This window comes from Ixodes scapularis, unplaced genomic scaffold (genome assembly GCF_016920785.2).
Source record: "Ixodes scapularis isolate PalLabHiFi unplaced genomic scaffold, ASM1692078v2 PGA_scaffold2__306_contigs__length_199485367, whole genome shotgun sequence".
NCBI classification, from domain to species: Eukaryota; Metazoa; Arthropoda; class Arachnida; order Ixodida; family Ixodidae; genus Ixodes; species Ixodes scapularis.
Genome location: NW_024609857.1, coordinates 90,746,324 through 90,769,821, shown reverse-complemented (window position 1 = coordinate 90,769,821; position 23,498 = coordinate 90,746,324). Strand labels below are relative to the sequence as shown.

General features: G+C 48.5%; 1 protein-coding gene across 1 annotated transcript; it reads right to left on the bottom strand.

Annotated features, from left to right (window-relative positions):
* Nucleotides 1-1,223: 1,223 nt before the first annotated feature.
* LOC115322780 lies at nucleotides 1,224-23,228 on the bottom strand. Its single transcript, XM_029983134.4, has 5 exons — nucleotides 23,115-23,228; nucleotides 21,918-22,075; nucleotides 19,853-19,926; nucleotides 19,084-19,161; nucleotides 1,224-1,357 (listed from the first exon to the last, which is right to left on the bottom strand). Exons 1-5 carry the CDS (start codon nucleotides 23,226-23,228, stop codon nucleotides 1,224-1,226), a joined length of 558 nt encoding a protein of 185 aa, XP_029838994.2.
* Between the last annotated feature and the right edge of the window lie 270 nt (nucleotides 23,229-23,498).

Sequence of the window (23,498 nt, the reverse complement as noted above, 5' to 3'; positions counted from 1 at the left end):
ATCGCACGCAGCCCGTGTTCCTACTTCTTTCTCTTCTACCCGTCTGCTACCAATCAGAACCGTCAAATCTTGATTCGATCGTCTACTGTCGCATTCATGTAAACGCAGCCAATGAAGAAAAAGGCATAGTATCGCGAGAAAAAAAAATCTCGAAAGACGATATATTTACTTAACAAGGAAGTGTATCTCGGGGAAGCTCCTTTACAGTGTGGAGGGTCTGAAACCTCAAAATCCACTCCATTTTACCTTGCGATGGACTGCAGGGGACGCTTACGTGCCGACCCAAACAATCCAGCGCTGTGAACGTGTCACGTGACAACATGCCCCTAGCTCCGCTGTGTCCCTCCCTAAGGTCACGTGACACTTATGCTGCATTGGATTGTCTCCCATGCCTTGTAGCGTCATCTAAGGTTCATTGTAACCAGAGACGAAGTATAGAGTAAACGGAGTTCTCTGGGCCTTCGGCAGCTTAGCCCGAGGCCAGTTCTAGCAGCACTTGGCATCTCAGTAACATTTTGGCTGTTGATTCATCAGTGGGATTAGTGTTTATAGCGTAACCTTGGTATTTGGAAACAGTTATACGGCTCTATAGTTTTTATCTTTTCCGGTCGTTGACACAAATCATCCTCAAATACCGAACCCGCGCCGAGAAAATTCACACACGACGTACACATCGAACATTTTATTAGCGTGGGAGCGCAAACCATTAGTACAACATTCCCACCACCTTGGCCGAAATACTGGCGCTGATATGCGTGGTGCCGTTAAATGTAATACGTTTTAACAAAAAAGTGTAGGGGGATACATTCGTGTTCGGGGTGCTCTAAAAAACATAATAAAAACAACAATCCGAGGAGATAGCAGGGAGTGATCTTTGAAACCGTGCTTCTCTTAAAACTTTAAGAAGCAAGAATAGTCCCAGCCAGCTCAACTTTATAAGCGCAAAGCGTGGTGAGTCATTCGCACCTCTTTATCTCTCTGCAGCCAATGAGGACGTCAACGAACAAATCAGGAAGCGATAGACACACTGTTGACAGACCACGCCCTGCGTTTCTTAAGTTTTCAGTGTTTTTATAGGCTTAGTTTTTCGGAGTGTAACTTACTACTGTCAGTTGTACTTCGCGCACTATGATAAACCATTATTTTCGAGTTTTTTTTTTTTTTTTAACTCTGAGCGGAATTACATTTTGAGCTTCACGCGCATCAAAATGGGAGTTCCTTTGTCAGCCTTGCTTCGTACAGCTGTCGTCATGGATCTGATATTTTGTGGCACCGCACAGCAGGGCGTACACAAAATCGCAGCAAGTGGTATCCTCTTCTAGTTTGCTCTCGGGAACGACCACGGCGCATGCATCCTCTGCAGCGATTGGACATGTGCGTTAGACACTGCACGAGTGCGTCTATAACGTAGCCGTTACGTGAGGCTGCGCATCACCACTTATAAATCAATATTGCACATTTGTACTTTATATAGAAAATCTTGTAATTGACTCATACAACCTCCCATCCTCCCTAAACCGCAGTAGAAAATCACTGGTTAACATTACGTTACAGATGTACTATTGGGAAAAAATGAAATGCGAACAGAGGAGCACGTGGCTCGCGCTCCTCTGTTCGGATTTAATTTTTCCCCGATAGTACTACACTAGGAAGTTTTAGCGGAGCCTTACCGCTGGCTGCTGCCACAGTCGGCTCCTGGAGCCCGCTGAAGAGCATGCTTTCAAATCACAGCGCGAGGCTCCAGTAAAATGCCAAGCCTGTGGTACCGCATTGTTAAAACTACCTGCTACAATTGTAGGGCGAATTCTGTCTGTTTTCACTCTCATCTGCGCGGCATATTGCTTATATGGTAAACAAGTTTCTTAAATATAATTTTGCAACTGTATTACAGCTAAGAAACAAACAGAACCACCGTCGGTGTTTGTAATCCGCAACATTAAATGTTAGAGAGATAAAATAATAGCAAGGTAAAAAACGAAGACAGGGTGTTTTGCCTTGTATTTGTCCTTTGACATTTAGGTCGCTTTCATTTGATCTCTGTAACTCACCAGCGCGCTACGATCCGGCAAGTCAATAAATGTTACATACCGGATGATAGAGACAAGGCATTCTCTGATATAGGTTGCTCTTAAGCGTTGAGGGAGACGGACCTTAGGGCCACAACGAAAGGAGATAGTAATCTATCTACCTGAAATATTTTAGTTCGTTTTTTTTTTTTATATATGCCTTATTTGGCACGTTTTAAATATATATTTGCAGCCCGTCATTCAAATATGCTAAAGCAGTTTTAATAAGCAAAAGTTTTAAAAATTCATCTCCGTACTTTTTAATGACAGTTAGGCTGTCTAGAGTCCGCCACACCAAAACTAAAGAACAAAATATGTATATAAAAGCTTGATTATGGTGACATAGACTGGTAAGGGCAGAATATGTGATAGGTGAACTTTAAGAAAGAAGAGAAGGGTGTCTGAACAGCACCGCCTATCGAAGGTGCGCTCTCATTTCTGACACACACTGTGCGATAGGATACAGCATGACAGGATAATCCACGAAGCGCGCGAATGCGCCTTCGCGCGTCGCGTCATTGACTTCGCTTTTCCGTGTCAGTATCTACTGCTCCTGAGTAACTCAGTCTGTAGAGCACTTGGCTTGCAGTCTCAAGGTGGTGAGTTCAAACGCTGCCAGGAATTCGAAGTGGTGTCTTCTTATATGGTTTATGTGGGCGTAATTTTTTCGGTTCCTAATTTTAACTACAGCCAGCCATTACAGCTAAATGTTGGAGTAAATCATAAGGGAACTCCATGGGGATCGGGGGATAAAACATATTCCGTGCTTGGGCTAGGAGTGGGGATCGAACCCACAACCTTCGCCTTTCCGGGGCGACGCCGTAGCCGATTTGCCCTCCCCTAACTTTATTGCATTAAATTTAGAAATCACTCTCTCCCCTCTCCGTTCACAATATTACTACGGGTGCACTTGTCAATCTTCCCTCACTTCCAATATATAAATACGGTACAACCTGTCTCCATGGGGAGGATTGGTTCTTGAAAAACCTTGGATGAGGAACCCTTTTCGACGTTTGCAAGCTGAAATGACATGCTAATTTACCGCCGCCACTCGATACTAGCATGGGCCTTAAATAAGGAACGGCTGTCGTCTACCAAGTTAAGTGAACTCGAAACAAACAGTGCAGAGAGACCTGGTCAAAAATTGAGTCCGCCAAAACCAGTGGCTGGGATGGTCTAATCCAAGGGTCTCAAACGCGCGGCCCGCGGGCCGCATGCGGCCCACGACTATTTGGGACGCGGCTCGTAAGAGACCTGTAATTGCAAGCACCCGTTCTTATGCCTCGAGCGCTGCATGCGCAATAAGGAATCAAATCTTGTCGTCCATTATTTTCACTGGAAACATATAGCTTTGCTTTTATAGCGCTTCGACATATTTTCCACTAATATGCTTTCTTTAAGATCGATGATTTTGTGGTCTTACATTCCATTAAGAGCTTAGTGCCACTAGAGCGTTAAAGAACAACAAACGATAGCGACCAACGTGAACCATGAACAACAACAAACGACACCAGAAAGCTACCTGTTTGTCGGGGTCCCCCGTCCCACCTAACGGACGTGACGCCAAAGATACTTTCACGGCAACTGTACCGCAGGAGCTACTGAAGTTGGCGACGAAACACGGCGAAATAGACGGACAAACCCAGTCGGACGACGCAGTTGTCTCCTATTAGCTAGATGGGTTAAATACTCGCCGACAAACATGGCGAACGTAAGGTCATTTTACTTTCTGCACGCTGTTATGACCCGTCTCCATCTCCCTGTGTTTGTGAGGATCGACCTTGCATTCCGGTGCGGACGACGACCAAGCGAATGTCGAGACGGTTGACGTGCGATCCGAACCCTTCTTGCAGGTTCGACCGAAACCGGAGAAGCGTTTCTCTCGGGCCTGGGCTCAAGGGCATCGGAACCGACGTTGCCGTCGGTGTGTCTTGCTTACGGCGTCTGCCTTCCACGAGAACGTTGCCGTCGGTGTGTTCTGTCAACGGCGTCTGCCTTCCACGGAGGCGTCTGCGTTCCACGAGAACGCCAGAAAGAATCCGACCCTGAACAGATGGGCAGTCTGCTGTGTCTGCGTCTACCGCATGCAAGACAATCCCTTACTAGGCGCCTTCAATTCGGAGAAGAACAACGACATAACATCGGGGCCGAGAGGAGATTGCTGACGTCGAGGCCAACTTTGGAATGCGGCACTAAACCAAAGGCACGGCAGCTCCAGAACCCCAATTTTATTATATAACGACCTGTCCGCTGCCCATTAGGTGCGCTCCTTTTGCCAGTATGCTACACGATATACCCATGTAAATAAACTAGTTTTCCGTCCTGTTAAGTTTTCCCGATCTGTTTCCCCGACTGTCTGGCTAGGACGTTGTCCGCGAGAAGGGTTGGACGCCAGCGAGATAGCCATGCTACACGAGAGACCAGGCTGTGTGTCGACTGATAACAGCTGGATGGCAGCGGTGGGATTCTGAACAATGCTGATCAAGACCCCCCCCCCCCCCCCAGACTCCACGAACCGATGGCCACACATGTGGGTGAGTGTTCGGCTTCTGTCCCTCAAGACACACCAGGCTTTCGCTACAATTAACTGTTTGTTAAACGAAGCGGGTGGTTGAGACTATTCTGAGGCGTGGGTTTTAACGAAGCCGTCAGGATAGTAACAGAGCCCACATTCAGAGCAATCATGAACCTCAGTTCGTTAGGGAAGGCAGATTTAATATTGATTTGCGAGGAACTGGGTGTGGAGGGGGTGAGAAACAAAACGAAGGCGCTCATCATTGAGGCTATGAAAGCCACGGGAGCAGATCCGGATGAGCTTGCGGAGAGTTTGGACTTAGCTAAGGACACAAAGAGAGAGGAGTTCGAAAAGAGGGAGCGAAGCGACCGCATCAGTCGCGAGGAGCTTGATCTTGAGCTAAAGAGGCAACAGCAGGAGATAGAGATCAAGAAACTAGTAAGAGACGTCCATCGGACGACGGAAGCGGAGCGGGCTCTGGCGGCGAAGACAGGATATCCTTTGAGATGAAAAACCTTATGCAGCCCTATAAGGTAGGAGGTTATATTGGCTTGTTTCTTGTGAATTTCAAGTGGACTTGCGAGAAGGTAGCGTTCGCTCGCCACAGCTGGCCGCAGAGACGGCTAACCCTAATGCCGTGTCAAGCAGCCGACGTCGTAGCGTGGCTCTCAAAGAAGGACGCTGAGAGCTCCGATGTGGTGAAGCCGAATCTCCTAAAGAGATACCGTCTCTTCACGGAGGCGCTCCGGCTGCGCTTTTGACAGGCCCAAAAGGGGAAGGACGAATCACACCTTGAGTTGACCTAAAGGTCAATCTCATTGAATGGCTAAAGAGTGCTGAAGTGTTCGACCATCTCGAAAGCGTGGTGGAGTAATTCCGCTTGGAGCAGTTTTACCGCTCCATCCCAGACCAGACGCGACTCTGGATCCTAGACCAGAAGGAAGTAAAAACAACTCAGAGGACAGCAGAGCTGGCAGAGCAGTACGCGGTACGCAGAAACCTTCGCGAGGAGGACCGCTATGGTTCGGGTCGCCGGGACACAGAGCCAAAAAGCTATTCACGAAAAGGAAAATTCGGAGAACGAGAAAATCTCACAAAGAAGGCTGCAGCGCCCAAAACCCAAGGTAACGAAAGGAGGAGTCGTCCTAATGAGGAACATCAAACGATCAGGGTGTGTTCGGGCACAAAGCCTGAACAAAAGAGGGCGTTTGAAGCCAAGGAGCCAAAAGTGTGCTTCTAGTGTCAGAAACCGGGGCATATCGCGGCCGGATGTAGGGCTCCCAACGTCGTGTTTTCATACATAAGCGAGAACGAGGAGAACAGGTGGCTGCTGGAGCCGTGCTTGAGCGACCTGACGGAGAACGGAAAGGCGTGCAGGGTTCTCCGAGACTCGGCTGCCACAATGAACGTGATCCACTCAATCTACGTTAACCCCAACGGGTATACAGGAGGTTGTCCGTGGATCAGGCAGGTGGTCGAGGAGCACAGTGTGTGCCTCCAGGTCGCCCGAGTTTACATAGAGGGTCCGTTCGGTGCGCTCAACACCGAGGCTGCGGTGTCCGGCAGCCTGCCGCTTCATTAACCCTACATCTTCTCAAACGAATTTGATCAGATGCTCCGAGACAAGGGTGTTGTGTTCTGCTATTTCTCTTTCACTTCTTCTTCTATTGATTGTCCTACATATCTCACTTTAAGAAACCTATCTTCTTTCTTCTTTTCTTTTCTATGTCATATAAAATCAGTTCATCACGAGGCACCGGACGAGATGGTCGCACTTTCATAGCGGTACGCTTGCTGCTGAATTCTACATTATGGCGACGAGGATCTACGTGAGTCCTGCGCTGAACTGGGCCTCAGCGAGAAAATGCTGGGAATGCAAATCGCCGAATGGGCAATTTCTTGCGTCTCCCGGCAAAACCTTCCCCAGAACCGATCCAGCAGCAAGATGGCGACTACATCGAACGGCATCACCGAGTGCTGAGAAGCCATCTTGGACTAGTCATGGCCTCGAGCGGCAAGTTACCCCCAGAGTTCTTGGTCAAGCTGGGACCTCCACCCATTCGATGGGAGCGATGGATCAAGACGTTTGAGCGTTATTTGCTGGCAAGTGGCGCTCAAGAGTTTGGTGCAGAAGGCCGTCGGGCAATGCTGCTCAATTGCCTCGGAGAGGCCGGCCAGCAGATTTACGACGCTCTACCAACGCCTGAGCCTGTTGTTGAGGCAGCGCTAGCACCGTTGGCAGCAGCAGGCGGCGAACAAGTTGTGGAAGCTCCCCTTGATGTCTACAAGAAAACAGTCAAGTTACTAGAGGCTGAATTTACGCAGCCAGCCAATGTGACGCTCCAGGAGCTCCAGTTTCATCTACGAAGACAAAAAGAAGGCGAGTCCCTTCGCGATTTTCTGTCAGCTCTACGGATGTTAGCCGCCAATGCTAATTTTGGAAGCTGTACTCAAGACTGTGTGCGGAAACAGTTCATGATAGGAGTGGCTTCAACTGACATTCAGAAACGGATGGTCCTCGATGCAGCTCTCCCGTTAGACGTTGTTATGCATACCGTCATAAACCTCGAAAGATCACGTCGAGAGGTTCGAGAGTGGGCTAGCGTCGCTACACCGAGCGAACAGACCTGTCAAGTGACGCATTCATCTGACCGCGACGTCCGAGCTTCGAGACAACCCAGGGAGAGACAGTCCGGGCGACGTCAAGGACATGCTTCCAGAACGCCATTCAAGCAGCCTACCCATCAACATAGTTTTTCACAACGGATATGTTATGAGACATCGCCGCCACCTCCACGGAGGTCATCATCCCAAGGGGTTGCGAGACAACGTCCTGCCTTGAGAGACGCGTGTGCGACCTGCGGGGGAAGCGGCCGAGATCCGTTCTCCAGCCATCAGCAACCACGACCTAGACACTCGTCGGACCATCGTCAGGACACCGCGGCACAGTCAATACGCTCAAGGTCAGGCTCGCAAGGGCGGCAATATTCAAGGCGACCGGACAATTTTCGCCACACACGTACTTGTGCCAACTGCGGAAATGGTCCTCATCGATGCCAGAGCTACGACACCTGCCCCGCAAGAAACCTTTATTGCTACAACTGGTGGTCGCAGGGGTCATCTTGGCCGCGTATGCAGAAGTACACGTCGGGACTACCAGCGATCACGATACAAGCAAGTGGAGCAGGTGCTCTCAGATTATGATGACTACGACAACGACGATGTTGTTGATTCTGAGATCGTATGCCATATAACAGAATCACCAATGAAAAAAGTTTATATTAGCGCCAAAGTCTTTGGAACGCCGATACAGTTCCTGCTCGACACCGGGTCATCCGTCTCAATAATGGACAAAGCCACGTGCATGCAATGGTTTGCGCGAGATGCACTCGTCATACCAACACCGGTGACGCTACTGAATTATTCGCGTCAGCCCATTAATATCCTGGGAGCCTTCAGGGCAATGGTGATATTCAAGCAGCGTCACGCGCAAGTGCTATTCTATATAGCAGACCAAGGCACATCATTGTTAGGCATGGACGCCGTTGTGGCGCTCGACATCAAAATGAGCGGAGCAACACGGACTTGTTTTTATACTGCGACCAGTGACACCGGTGAGGCCTCTACATGTGGGGCAGAACAACCGTCAATGTCGTCACAATCACCTACATTGACAACCAAGTCAATGGCATCAAATTCAGCCGCGACCTCTCAGCTGCACGACTCGTCAGCTGCACTGGAGGAAGAGTGGACTGAACGGCTTCTGCCACCAGCAAAGGCAAGCCTGACTCTACCTACTGCCTTAGCGAAGCCTGTGTCTTCTCTTCCTAGACTTCCATCATCTCTGACACACTTCGATCATCTTTTCACCCCAGGACTACGCCGAGTCAAGGGAGTCATCTGTAAGATAAAAGTCCGTTCCTCTGTCACTCCCGTTAAACATCGTATGAGACGTATTCCTCAAGCTGCTTGCAAATAAGTTTCTGACGAGATTAAACGTCTTGAGGAGGCTGGAGTAATCGAACGCATTAATGCCTCCGAATGGGTGTCACCGATAGTAGTCGTCCAGAAGAAGGACGGCAGTATTCGCATGTGTGTTGACCTTCGTGAAGCGAACAAAGTGGTCGTAATCGACAGCTACCCGCTTCCACACATTGAAGAGTTGCTGAACGCCTTACATGGAGCGCAGCGTTTTTCCAAATTGGATCTCACTGCCACATACCATCAGGTCCCATTACACCCCGACAGTCGGGATTAGACAGCGTTTATTACGCATGAAGGACTGTTTCGCTTTAAGCGAGTGTGTTTTGGATTAGCCTCAGCGCCAGCCTCATTTCAGCAGATGATGGCGAAGATATTACAGGGCTGCAAAGGGGTGCTTTCTACCTTGATGATGTGGTTGTCTACGGTAAGAACCAGCAGGAACACCTGGAACGCCTGAAAGAAGTGCTCGTGCGCATATCTGAGGCTGGTATGAAACTCAACTACAAATGCGTGTTTGACGTAGAAGAAATTTCTTTCTTGGGACACAAAGTTAGTGCTGCGGGAATTTCACCCCTACAAAACAAAGTCGACGCTATTCGTGCGGCCCCCATCCCCACGGACCTAAAGCAGCTGCGGTCATTCCTAGGAATGGTTGAATATTATTCCCGCTTTGTACAACGCCTGGCTTCTGAAGTAAAACCGCTACGAAAGTACTTGAGGAAGGACACCCCGTTCATCTGGGACCAGGCAGCAGATCGAAGTTTCAATCGGGTGAAAACGCTGCTGTCCTCTGCACAACCGTTAAAGATGTTTGACCCAGAGCTGCCTATCATCGTAGCTACTGATGCTTCAGCTTATGGAATTGGAGAAGTGTTGCAGCAGCTTCACGGGCAAGACATTCACCCAATTGCTTTCGCGTCACGAACACTAACTGCCGCAGAAAGGAAGTACTCTTCGGGTGAACGAGAGGCGCTTGCGTGTCTGTGGGCCTGTGAAAAATGGCACACATATCTCTGTGGTAGCCAATTCACTCTGCGCACAGACCATCAAGCTCTCGTCGCTCTTCTGGCCACAAGAGGAACCGGACATCGCCCACTCCGGATCACTCGGTGGTCGACCCGGTTGCTGAAGTACAACTTTCAAGTGCAGTACCAGCGTGGCGCAGAGAATGAAGTAGCTGACGCTCTCTCCAGACTTCCGGTAGCGGAAGATGAGGGAAGGACAGCATTTGACGAGGAGATTGTGTCTTTTACCGCTCTGAACGATGAATGCATATCAAAAGCTCAACTCCAGCAGGAAACGGCGGATGACCGCCAGCTTACTGTAGCGATGTCTTATGTCATGTCGGAATGGCCTCCATCTAGGGCGTTGTCTTCCGACGAAGCCATCTTCCACGCCACTAAAGAGACACTCTCTGTGCACGACGGTCTTCTGCTGCGCGGTGAACAGTTCGTCGTTCCCACTAGTATGAGAAGCGCTCTTATCGGCCGAGCACACGAGGGACACCCTGGCATCGTCAGGACGCGGACTCGCCTTCGTGAACTATATTGGTGGCCCCGCATGATAGCGGAGGTGAAAATGGCAGTCCAAGCCTGCGGTGTTTGTAGCTCGGCTGACAAGAGTGCAAAGACATCGCCAACACCCTTGCAACCCGTGCCCTTGCCAGAGCGACCATGGTCAAAGCTCGGCATCAACATCGTTGGCCCATTTGAAGCTTCGCCACCAGCGTATCGGTACTGCATCACGCTCGTGGATTATTTTTCAAAGTGGCCTGAAGTCCATTTTTGCTCCAACGTCACGACAAGCACGGTGACCAATTTCCTGAGGCTCGTCTTTTCTCGGGAAGGATACCCCGACATCATTGTGTCTGACAATGGACCTCAATTTTCTTCTGCAGAATTCGAGAGCTTCCTGGCTAAGCGAAGTATTTCCCATCACCTGGTTTCTGTGTATTATCCACAGGCGAACGGGCAAGTAGAACGATTTAATCGTACCTTCAAGTCGTTCTTACAGTGTGCTGCACTGGAGAAGCGTCAAATTCACTCTGCCGTTCTGGATTACTTGTGCGTGTATCGTTGTACGCCGCACGCAACGACAGAACTGTCTCCTGCGGTTCTGCTACATGGACGCAAGCCACGCAACCGGCTTCACATCATTGGCCTTTCTCCATCGCAGTTCTTGAAGAACCCATTTGAGGAGCTGCAGCGTCTGCGGTGCCGAGTGCAGCGGGGACAAGATCACAGCAAGCGCTACACAGACAGATGGCGAGCTGCCGAAGTTCCGACATTTGAGGTCGGCGGATGGGTGCGCGACAGGAAGCCAGGAAAGGTAAAGAAGGGAGACCAAGCTTTTGGTCCGGCAATAAAAATTGTGGAGCGTGTCGGCCGATGGACCTTCAAGCTTCATGACGGTCGCATCTGGAACGCCTACAAGCTTACGGCGGCAACGGCTCCACCTGGCACGGATACCGTTGAGAAGTCGTCGCAAGCAACGACACAGCCTTTTGAGCACCTGCCTACACAGAGAATTCTCAAAGAGACCTCTAGAAGCCAGCGTCCTCATCACGAGTGGCGGCCAAACACATTAAAGCAGGCTACTCAGTGGCAACGGCAGCAGCTAAGGCCACATACGCCTCCGCCTTTTCCACCTCCACGGGGACAAGATGAGGATGGAAACGAAGCATGCCCAGATAGACCAACCGGTCTTCTTGAATCTCGACAGGCTGCCGTGACGGTACCACCAAGTTCACACCAAAGAGTGAGGTTGCCACCGGAAAGTTCCGTTCCCCCAGTGGAAGAACTTCGGCGATCAAATCGAACTCGCCGACCACCTGTGCGGTTTAGAGATGTGAGTCTCTGACCCGCGGTGACAGACGTGACAGTTGTCTAAAATTGTCTTGGGGAGAAAAGAAGTTTACATATTTCTTTAACGCTTATTATCCGAAGTGAAATTATTTGCTAGAATTCTGTAAATAACTTGCCGTAGTTTTGTAAATAACTTGCTGGAATTCTGTAAAAAAACTTTCTGACAGTGTTATTTGAGATATTGTGTACAAGAGTATGAGTGTTGAGTGCGAATAGTTTAAAAATAACCTAGGCCAAGTGTGCGATAATGAATGCTTAACTTGAATTTCTTTTGAATTATGATTTCGTGCATCTTTGTTTTGTATGTATAATATCCATGACTGGCTTTGTTATGTGCATCTTGTATACCCGTCTTCTTTCCAAAAGGGGAGGGGGGAAAATGTTGTGTTCTGCTATTTCTCTTTCACTTCTTCTTCTATTGATTGTCCTATATATCTCACTTTAAGAAACCTATCTTCTTTCTTCTCTTCTTTTCTATGTCATATAAAATCAGTTCATCACGAGGCACCGGACGAGATGGTCGTTCTTTCATAGCGGTACGCTTGCTGCTGAATTCTACAAAGGGTCTCAGCTTTTTGTTGGGTTCTGTTCAAGCTCTAATTCGCTCTAAAGCGCGGGACACATGCGCGAAAAATCCATCCGATCCGACGTCCGATCCGGCAGTACGACTGCCTGATCCGAAAAATTTGGTCGCTTCAGACGTCGGATCGGCGATCCGACGTGCGTCCAACGCGCCAGATAGTTTCGCAAGACGGGCGGATTGTCGGATGCGTCCGTCCGTCTTGCGCACAGCTAGCGCGAACGTCATGAGCGCGAATGACAGCACAGAAGGCGCGAACGTCATGATGACGTACTGGGTCTGGCGGGACGAATAAGAAAACGGGACGGGCGACGGGAAGCCGGACGCGTGGAGATCCCGTTCGAAATAGATGGCCGCGGCAGAGAATGCACGCGCCAGCGACAACGAGCTCCTAACTTCGCTCGTGCTAGCTAAACCGTCAATCTGGGACCAGAGGTCCATAAACGCGAACCTCCGCTGGAGTGCTTGGATCTCCTGGGCGGAGTCAAACGAATTGTCGAGTCGCATGCAAGGTCGGAAGCGTGTGTCTCAAACTGTCGCGTGCGGCGATTCGGAGCGGCGTTCGGACTGTCGGATCGGACGTCGGATCGGACGAATCTGCCGTCCATGTGTCTCGCGCATAAGGCACGGGACCTCGCTATGAAATTCCAGTACTAATCGGAGTGCTCAGGATTCGGCTGAGACGGTTTGTAAAAAAGTTACCGACAAAAAATTATGGATCAGGCGGACAGTGCTCAGGCACCAGTAAGAAAAACTGATCCCGAATTCACGGAGGCTGAGCCAAGCGCGTCGGAAGATGCTCAGCATCTCGCAGGGGAGCTGGAGCCAGAGGCAATCGCATTGACACCGGCGTCAGCTAGTTTTCAGAGGCTCTTGAGCGTCGAGCGATGAACTTTGATCGCAGAGCAGGAGGGGTATCAATCGCCCCAAAACTTGAATGAGTGTTGCCAGGAAGGCTTAGCTCGAAAGAATGTTACGTTCTACAAGCGGTCGGGTGTCCTGTACCGAAAGTATCGAGACCGCAAAGGGGTAGAATTGGATAAACTTGTCCTCCCAAGCAGGTACCGACGAGACCTTCTCCACGTGTCCCACGGCAGCTCGTGGTCTGGCCATTTGGGGCTCTTCAGACCGATATTAACAACGTCACCCGCTGGTGCGATAATTGGCTTATGGAACTTAACACCTTTAAATGTAAATTCATGAGAGTGTCCCATCAAAATAACACCTGTCCCTCCTACTGTATTAATAGCTCCACCTTGCTTTCTGTGTCAACCTATAAATATCTCGGTGTTCATATAACTAACGATCACTCCTGGAACATCCATGTCGAATATATCGTTAACAACGCTAATCGCTTATTAGGCTATCTCAGAAGAAACTTTTCCCTTGCCACTGTTTCACTTAAACTTCTCCTATATAAAACATTAGTGCGCTCCAAACTTGAGTATTCAGGCTCTATCTGGTACCCTGGCGTATCCCTAGCGTCATCCATTGAATCCATTAAAAATCGCTCCGCACGTTTTATACTTTCTAACTATCACCGTACAGCCAGCGTCACCTCTATGAAAGCCTCTCTACTTTTGCCCAAATTCTCCTTTCGTAGAAAAATAGCTCGCCTCTGCTTGTTCCACAAAACTTATCACTCTAACCCAGCACTTCGAACCTCATTATTTTCAGAACCATCATACATATCGCCGCGCACCGATCATCCACTAAAAGTAGGTATCTCCTACTGCATCACCTCCACCATTTATGCCTCCTTCCTACTCCTGACCTCCGTCGGCTGGAATCGCCTTCCCGCGTCCGCAGTCTTACTTACTGACGCTGCTGATTTTAAAACCGCCATAACTGATGTTCTTAATAATGTTCCATAGCGATTCTGTACCTTGTGTTTTGTTTTTTGCGTTTTGTTTTCATTGTTCGCTTTACATTGATGTATAATTCCACTCATCTTTGTAATGCCTTCAGGCCCTGAGAGTATAAAAAATGAAATGACGTGAAATGAAAAAGACGAAGGCGCGCTTGCTGCAGGAATATTACTAGCCTGGTTGTTTTAAAGAGGTGGAGGAGTTCGTCCAAACCTGTGACGCGTGCCAACGTGTGGGGAAGCCCCGCGATAAGAGGAAAGCAGCCATGAAGCTGGTTCTAATCATTACAGAGCCCTTTAGGCGGCGTGTGATTGACACCGTGGGACCGCTTACGGTGACCGAGTCGGGATACCGATATATCCTCACAATGCTGTGTCCGGCAACCACGTTTCCAAAGGCAGTCCCACTTCGGGATCTTAGCTCGGCTGAAATCGTTGACGCGATGTTGTCAGTATTCGCCCGCATGGGTCTTCCTTCTGAGATCCAGAGCAACTTGGGAAATTCGTTCACAAGCGCGCTAACCACCACGTTCTTTGAGAAGTGTGGGATTCGCATTATCCACAGCTCGGTGTGCCATCCTCAAAGCAACAGTGTGGAAAAATGGCACTCGGTGCTCAAGCGCGTCTTGAGAGCCCTGTGCTTCGAGCACAAACGGGGCTGGGAGTCGTGCTTGCCTGCAACAATGTTCGCGCTCCGAACAACACTTCACGAGGCAACCGGATTCAGCGCGGCAGAGCTAGTGTATGGCCGCACGTTGAGATTGCCGCTACAGATGGCTCGGGAGACCTGGGAGGACCGGGGAGAGGACCGAACGGTTGTAGAGTATGTTTTGGAGCTACTCGAACGCCAGCACGGCGCCAGACGGGTAGTGGGCGACAACATGAAGGCAGCTCAGACGAAATCAAAAGCCTACTATGACAAAAACGCTAAAGTTCGCGGTTACGAGCCAAAGGATCAGGTCATGCTATTGAGGCCTTCGAAAGAGAATCGTTTAGAAGTTCAATGGGAGGGGACCCGCTGAGGTCATGGAAAGGCTCTCCGAGACTAGCTATGTGGTGAAACTGCCTGGAAGGCGTTTCACCACCAGCAACGCGAGGTAGTGGTAAACATGACTCTAAACGCACCTGAGGGAAGGGACCTAGAAATGTCTATACTGGGTGAAAGAGGCGGGAAAATCGCAGTCGAAGATAGGTTGCGCGAAGTAGTAACAAAGGGGAACTTGCAACCTGATCAGGTTAAGGAGGTGACTGAACTGGTCCGAGAGTTTTCGGATGTACTTTCAGAAACACCGGGCAGGACGCCACTCGTCACTCACGACATCTAGTTAGCGTCGGACGCGCCGGTAAGGTCGAAGCCCTACAGAGTCTCTCCGCGACAGCGCGAGATAATGGAAGCCGAAGTTCGACGCATGTTAGAACTGGGTGTAATTGAACCCAGAGAGAGTGACTACACGTCTCATTGATCCTAGTTGAAGTGCCGGGAAAAGACCCAAGGCCCTGTATTGATTACAGAAAACTTAACGCAATCACGCGAAATCAGTCCTATCCGATTCCCAACATCGAAGAGAGCCTCGAGACGGTGAGCTCGGCCCAATTCATTTCAACCTTAGATTTTGTCAGGGGCTACTGGCCGTTACCCCTCACCGAGCGTGCTAGTCGCTACGCGGCATTTCTTTCTTCTTTGGGTATATTTCGGCCACTAACTTTGAGTTTTGGGCTCAAAAACGCGCCGTTTTGTTTTTCGGGCTTGATAAATAATGTACTCCGTGGATGCGAGGGGTTCGCGTTGCACTACCTTGACGACGTCGCGGTGTTCTCTCGAACGTGGGAGCAACACGTGGCGCATCTTAGAAGTGTCCTAGAAAGGATACGCGGCGCCGGCCTCACTGTGAGAGCCATGAAGTGTCAGCTAGCTAGAGGAGAGGTAACCTACCTCGGACGCGAGATCGGTCGCGGGCTTAGAAGGCCCTCCGTGATAAAACTTGCCGCTATCGAAGAGTACCCGCGTCCGCTCACAAAGACGGCAATTTGTGCCTTTCTCGGCCTAAGCGGCTACTGCCAGCACTATATCGCTGATTACTCTGAAATAGCCAGCCCGCTGACTGACGCGCTCCGAAAGACGGAACCGCAGGTTCTTTGGAATGATCAGAAAGAGCTGGCCTTCGACACCTTGAAAGGCGTGTTGATGCGGAAGTCAGTCTTGAGAGCGCCCGATTACGAGAGGCCCATTGTCATTCAATGCGACGCGAGCGACCGCGGCATGGGAGTGGTGTTGAGCCAGACAGACTGTAACAACGAGGAGCACCCGATCCTGCACGTGAGTCGCAAACTCACGACTCGGGAAGAAGCTTATAGCACCTCCGAGAAAGAATGTGCCTGTTTGGTTTGGGCAGTGCAGAAACTACCCTGCTACGTCGCCGAGACGAGGTTTACCATTGAGAGAGACCATTGTCCTCTCCCCTGGCTAAGGAACATGTCGCCCAAAAATTGTCGTCTGCTCCGCTGGAGAATCGCGCTGCAACAATATTCGTTTGACAGCAAGTACAAGCGGAATAAACTGCATACGAACGCCGACAGTTTGAGCCGCTGCTCCTAGGCTGATGGAATCGATGTAATGGATTTTCCTCTTATGCGGAAAGCCTATTTGTGCATCCACAAAATTGTTAGTGAAGCATTGATACTAGGTTTTAAGGAATATTCCTAGTTTGTTTGAGTCTTAACTGTGTATTTACGTTAGTTACTTTGGGGTTTCTTTTCACGGAGTCCAAGTTTATTGCTCTTGTTCTCCGTATTAGTTCCAAACCACAGCAGTGTTGAATTTTGTTTTGCTTGGAGACGGGCTGGGCACTTGCCTACTGGGTGGTTTGAGGTTGGCGACAGCGGAAGTCCTGGCAATCATTGTGGTTAAACCGACCCAAGGCACGGCAGATGCAAGACCTAAAGCGGCTGGGGCTACAGCGTCACCACCCCAGCGTCATCACTGCGATCTTCGGCCGAGTGGCTGCTGACCGACTCCACCTTAGGATCGACCGGGCGGCGGAGGTGCTGTTATGACCCGCCTCCATCTCCCTGTGTTTGTGAGGATCGACCTTGCATTCCGGTGCGGACGACGACCAAGCGAACGTCGAGACGGTTGGCGTGCGATCCGAACCCTTTTTGCACGTTCAACCGAAACCGGAGAAGCGTTTCTCTCGGGCCTCTGCTCAAGGGCATTGGAACCGACATTGCCGTCGGTGTGTTTTGCCTACAGCGTCTGCCTTCCACGAGAACGTTGCCGTCGATGTGTTCTGTCAACGGCGTCTGCCTTCCACGGAGGCGTCTGCATACCACGAGAACGCCAGAAAGAATCCGACCCTGAACAGATGAGCAGTCTGTTTTGTCTGCGTCTACCGCATGCAAGACAATCTCCTACTAGGCGCCTTCAATTCGGAGAAGAACAACGACCGAACATCGAGGCCGAGAGGAGGTTGCTGACGTCGAGGCCAACTTTGGAATGCGGCACTAACCAACCAATGACACGGAAGCTCCAGAACCCCGATTTTTTATATAAGGACCTGTCCTATATATATATATATATATATATATATTGTGGTCGTCTCGCTCACCGCCTGTCTGGAGAAAGGGTCCAAGTCATGATGGAGACATCTTTATTCTTCGAGCCCGGTGTTCGGTGGCTTGCGCCGCCATGGCTGACCTGTCCTGTCCCCGTCACGCGCCTCGCGCCCCGTGCTTTTGTCCCGCGCTCATTTCTCGCGCGCCGTCCGCATCGTAGCCGAAGTTCTCAATGTCCGAAATCCCCACATCCACCCCCCCCCCCCCCTTTCTGTATTGCTCATGCTCCACAAAAGCAGCAGGCAGTTCATTACACCAGATGTTTGCACCAACCCTACTTCGCGGGGCAGGACACCTCACAAACATTATTAACCTCCCGTAGCCAATAACTGTGTCCTCGTCTAAAAATTAAGAAAAAGTGAGAATCACAAGGTATTTGTCTGCTTTCCCACCGGTCTCTCCCCTCATCCGAGCATCTTCAATAGCGCCGCCTAACTTTAAAAAGTGTTCCAGCTGACTCCCCGACTAGCTTGGTTGAAGAGAGAGAACGGACATCAAAGCAGGCACTTACGCTTTCAAATAAACACTGATATAAAATTAAGGGAAAAGTGGCAATAACAAACAATTTGCCTGCTTTCTGACCGGTCTTCCTACCCCAACTGAGCATCATCACTAGCGCCCTTAACTTAAAAAGTTTTCCAGCTTGCACCACGACTAGTTCGGGTGATAACGGAGAACAAACAGAAACGCCGGCATTGTCGCTTTAAGATAAATTAAACTTCAGTGATAAGGTTTGCATTCTATAGTCTTTCCACCCTCGTGAACTGATGCGTCGCAAGCGTGACTGGATTAGCAAGGCGGGAGAACTGGACAGCTCAATCACAAAGCGGACAATCGACGCCTCACGTGATGCTCTCAATGTTTTCCTCCTGAATCTTGGCACTCTCGAAGACTCTCATTGGCGTCTCTGATCTTCTCAGCGTTGCTCTTAAGAGTGCTCCGCCTAGATTGCGTAGCAAAGCAGAGAGTCGACGCCCCCCGGGGCAATCACTTTGCAGGGCGACTCGCAGTCAGGGGTACCTCGCGTAGCCGCCCGCGGACAGCTCGAAGATATCTGCCGCTCCTCTAGTCAGGTCTGGCAGGGCGTTCGACGGGCTGCACAACTGCTGCTGCTCGTAGCAGCCCAGGTACCTGGAGTGGGCCTTTCAAGTAGGTCCCCTAGAACTTGCCCTTGGCCTGGAAGCGGCATCCGAGCAGGCGTCCGTCGCGGATGATGTTATTCTCGCCTATCGTGACTGTTCTGCCGGGCTCCAGACAAGCGGCGAGCCCCACGTTGGTGCGCCATTTGTGGTATTCTCGCTCACCGCCTGTCTGGAGAAAGGGTCCAAGTCATGATGGAGACATCTTTATTCTTCGAGCCCGGTGTTCGGTGGCTTGCGCCGCCATGGGTGACCTGTCCTGTCCCCGTCACGCAGCACCTTTTGCTTTTGTCCCACGCTCGTTTCTCGCGCGCCGTCCGCATCGTAGCCGAGGTTCTCAATGTCCAAAATCCCCACAATATATATATATATATATATATATATATATATATATATATATACAAGTGTCTTTTGAGCTCTTTGTGAACGCAAACATCTGTCAAAAGGTGATCGTACCATTAACGTAGACGTTCCTCATGACACCACATTTTTCAGGATCCAGGAAAGAGAGATATAAGGGCAATGGCTGATCTTCTGCAATATAAGTGTTGAGAATATGTTTTTATTAGTGTGTGCTGGAAACTGTAAACACAGCAACTGAGAAATAATCATATTTCATTATCACAATTGTTTGGGCCGAAAATTCGTTTTTTTTTTTTTTTATCTGGAAATGTGTGGTCCTGAAAGCCCAAAGAAGCCAAGGTATAACCGAACTTGATATTCATTTTCAAGTGGCTGGGCCATTTGGCCCCAAATTGTGAAACAAGTGCCAGAGTTAGGCTACCGTACATGATCGTTGGGTTGTCACCTTGCTTGTTGGGACCAGAGTGCCATAGCAAATGCCGGAATGAGGCTTGCACTGCTTGTTGTTCGGTTGTCACGTAGCATATTTGGCTCATGTATGACGCATTGGCAGTTATGTGGCGAATCAGAGAAAGTTCATATTTCTATTCTTCTAGATGGTCATCGCAAAAAAAATGATTAGGCCCTAACCATCGCCTTGAAGCGAACCCATGCATATAAGGCCCAAATTAGGTCCCTAAGTGTACCAAACTTGTTAAGCGTGTCTCAGGCGTGCTGCCTGGGGTGGAATGTATTGTGGATATGGCCGGTAAACATTAGTATGATCGAGTCTGGACCTCTTCCGTTTATACATCGCAAAATTCTGGTTTTATTTATAGCCCACTATAGGGTAGTTATTCATAGTCAATTAAAGAATACTTACGACTATCGGGAAGAAACATGATTCGATTCTTGGTGGTATATCCTTCATTGGCCTCGAAGGTTATCACCGCATTACTGCAGATTATGCATAATAAGATGGCAGTGTTATTCAAATGCTGCCGCAGGTCAAATCGAAAACAATATCAACAAAACGTTCAAAGTTGAAGCAACATCTATTATATAGACACAATAAAAATTACCACGTGGAAGTGATGAATTTACAATGATAAATTCGAATTTTATTACAGGATACCTTGATAATAAAATCTCAAGTAAATTTAAGCTTTAATGAACGGATAAATTAATTTCCGTCTAGCATCTAACGCAATTGTTGCAATTGGACGATTAATTAACCGCAGCAACAACAAAAAAACGTTAATGTATCATTAACTGGCTAACTGCATTGTAGCTCTCGTTTATCAACTCTTTTGACCTCCAGTTGTTCAAAGATTTAACGCGTCCCTGTTTTTTTTTAGAAAAAATAAAGGTTGCTTTTCAGAGGGCCTGCAAACGGCAACATTCCGCACTGTTGACGAGGAAACAACGGCTCGGTAGAGATGGGCGTGACATACAATGCCGAAACAACCGTAAACTTACGAATGAATGCTACAAAACAAAGTACGTGTTCCAGACCCATTTTGACTGAGATGTGTAAAGTAGCTTTATTGCTCCAGCATTCTTAAAAGTTATATATAGTGAACAAGGACATTTTACCATAATAATGAATATTTTATCTTTTCTTAACTGAATCTGCACCCTTGGAGAATTAGTCATTCTTCAAGGGTGCAGAGAGGTACGCCACTTGCATACCAGGAAAATGTCGCTGTCCTGATTGTGCGACGTTTGTTTGTCGCGGAAGCAATTACATTCATTAAGATATTAAAAGAAAAACGATAGGGGCGCTGAGAGTTCCGCGAATCTCATTATCCCTCCGAAATCAATGAAACTGCGGCACCAGGGGCCCTTAAAGGAGCTGTGCAACAGTTTCAGTTCTTCGCTTAAATATTTTGAAAGTTGGTGTCTCGACCCTCATGAAGTGAAGAAGAAAAAAACGCTTTTGCCTGGATGTCCTAGTTTTTACTTTAAAAATTGACAAAGATTAATGTTTTCGGCACCTCTCAACTCCTTCACCATCTTTCGAGTCACTTGCGCTCCGACTGTGGGGGACGCGCGGGGCATCCGATTAAGCTTTCTCTCCAGTGAGCAGCGAGAACTCACGCACGCGACCACGTGACTACGTGCTTGCGTAGCCGTCGCGCGATCAACAAGGAGAGAGGAGGAAAGTCTCGTCTGGGTCCGGCCATTCACGTCCGGCTCTGCCCCCGTCCCCCTCCGGTTTCTGGCGGCTGTTCGCGGGAGCAGATAGAGCTGACGGTTTTGTTGACCTCGGATAGATGGCGCCACTAAAACTCCGTATAGCAAACGTTTTGTTAGTGATACCAGGTTTTGACGCATCAATATTTATGCTGGAACGACAAGATTTATAGAAAAATTACCTTTTATCGAGCACGTATTTGCACAACTTCATATTTTTTTACAAGTCCCCCATTGACGTCATGCCACGTGGTTCTCATGGCCGCCGCCCGCGGCCGCAGGTCGGGAAATATAATTTTTACCTCGCCATTACGCGACGGAATCGCAACATTTCAAAGGAAGGAGATGTGCTTTCTGTCTTTTCTGACAAGATAAACAATGTCAAAAGTAAAAGATGCAAATTGTTTCAATGTTAAAAATCGTTGCACAGCTCCACCTTTAACTCGTCAAACACAAAGTTGATGCCGAAGTTGACGGAGCGCACCGATCGGACAATCACGACGATGACTTCGCGTTTTTGTCGCTGACGTCCAATCGGCGCTGCGTGAACTTTCGGCTCCAACTTTGTGTTTGATGAATTTAGGGCCCCAGATGATAAGAACTCCCAAAGAACCAATCACAAGGGGAGAGGAGTGGGCAAAAAAAGCTATGTCTTGTGTTTCTTAAACTGCATGTGACTACAGTTGACGCTGACAAAATATTTCGGTTTATCAAAAGTTCGTGAAGTTTCAGGTGTCTCAGATGATACTTACGCCGACTGGTTGTCTGCTCCGTACAGAGCTACGACCGGATATGCACCATCTTTTTCGGGTTGCACCTGAGCGAACCTCAGGCACTTGGAAGTACCAAATGCCGGGTCGTCCTCGTAGTTTCTGTACGCAATGTGCCAGGTCTCGGTGAGGGGAAAAGCCTGAAGGTTTTCATTGGAACCAAAAGCAAGTCCATGTGAGAAAACAACTGCCAAAAACAAGGACCCGCTATAAATCTGTTTTCCTCAATCTGGCTGCAAAAGAAACAAAATTTGAAACCGGCCTCATCTTCACAGGTTTTCTTTTTTTTTCTCTCTCTCTCTTTTTGTTTAATGAAACAGATATTTGAAAAGACGGGTAAGAGTTACGTGGGTGACATTCGAGGAAAAAAATACTTATTTCCGCTGCGGCTGCTATACTACGATTCATAACTAGAGGAAAAAAAAAAAAAAAAACTCCGAACCCATGGTTTCGCCTTTTTTCTAGAGTGTAAAATTACCAAAAAATGGTATTGCTGCTGTTGTCTTTTTATGAAACGGATACATATACACTTTTACTCTGCCCGATTTGAGACGAAATTACCCGACAGTGCATGAAGCAATTTATTTTGTTTGCTGCATTTTACCTAAACAGTCATTATTAAATTTTACATCTTGAGATGCATTGTTTCTTGAATGTGAAATGTCTGTCGCACTTGAAGCTTTGTTGAGAGCATGGCACTATAGGCGCAAAATAAAAACAAAAAATGGAAATTTGGGTTTTATGCTATAGCTGTGTCGCGCTGTTAATATTTTTTTACGGTTAAGTTAATTTTGATTATTTAGTCCTTTTTACGCTCACGCAGACAGGAAACTCTTATAAAACAACCCTCAGATTGAAATCGCGAGAAATAAAATAAATCATCAGAAAAAATCTACAAAAATGTTATTCAGTGCAAAATAAATAAATTTTGTTTTTAAATACTTCCCCGGATCCGCAAAACAAATTCTCTCCATACTGTATTTCACCATAAGATGCACCACAGGAAAGGCTACAAGCGCGAGCTCCTTGCTCTAGGGCACACCTCGGTGGCACAAGCTCTCGAGCATTAAGGGCAGCCGCCAACGCTATGAGCTCGCGCCTCTAGCTTTCGTTGCTGTACAACATAGGGTGAAACGGAGTATAGTTGTACATTTTTAAAGACTGGAAACTTATACATACCAGGGCTGCGTCCTGGTACATTCCTAACTCTGGTTTCAGCTCAAGGTAATTCTGTGTTGCGCTGCCACAACAAAACATCAGAACTACGGCAATGGCAAAGAAGCCCAGATACATGTTTTATGTAGTTAGTGACTATGGTATTAGAAAAGCCGTAACTGCGCATCACAGCACTTGCGCTGCTCTAAATACTACTCTCTTGTTTACTTGGTGAGCAGCTGCAAGTAATAATAACTCATAGCGCGTGCGTCATTCCTAGAAAATTAACCAAGTGTGTTTTTTTGTGTGTGATCTTATTATACATTGCAGCTTGTCCCTCCATGGGCCCATAGTAAAACCAGGGACACCGGCGTACGAGCATTTAAAATAAATGCCGCGGGGTCGTCC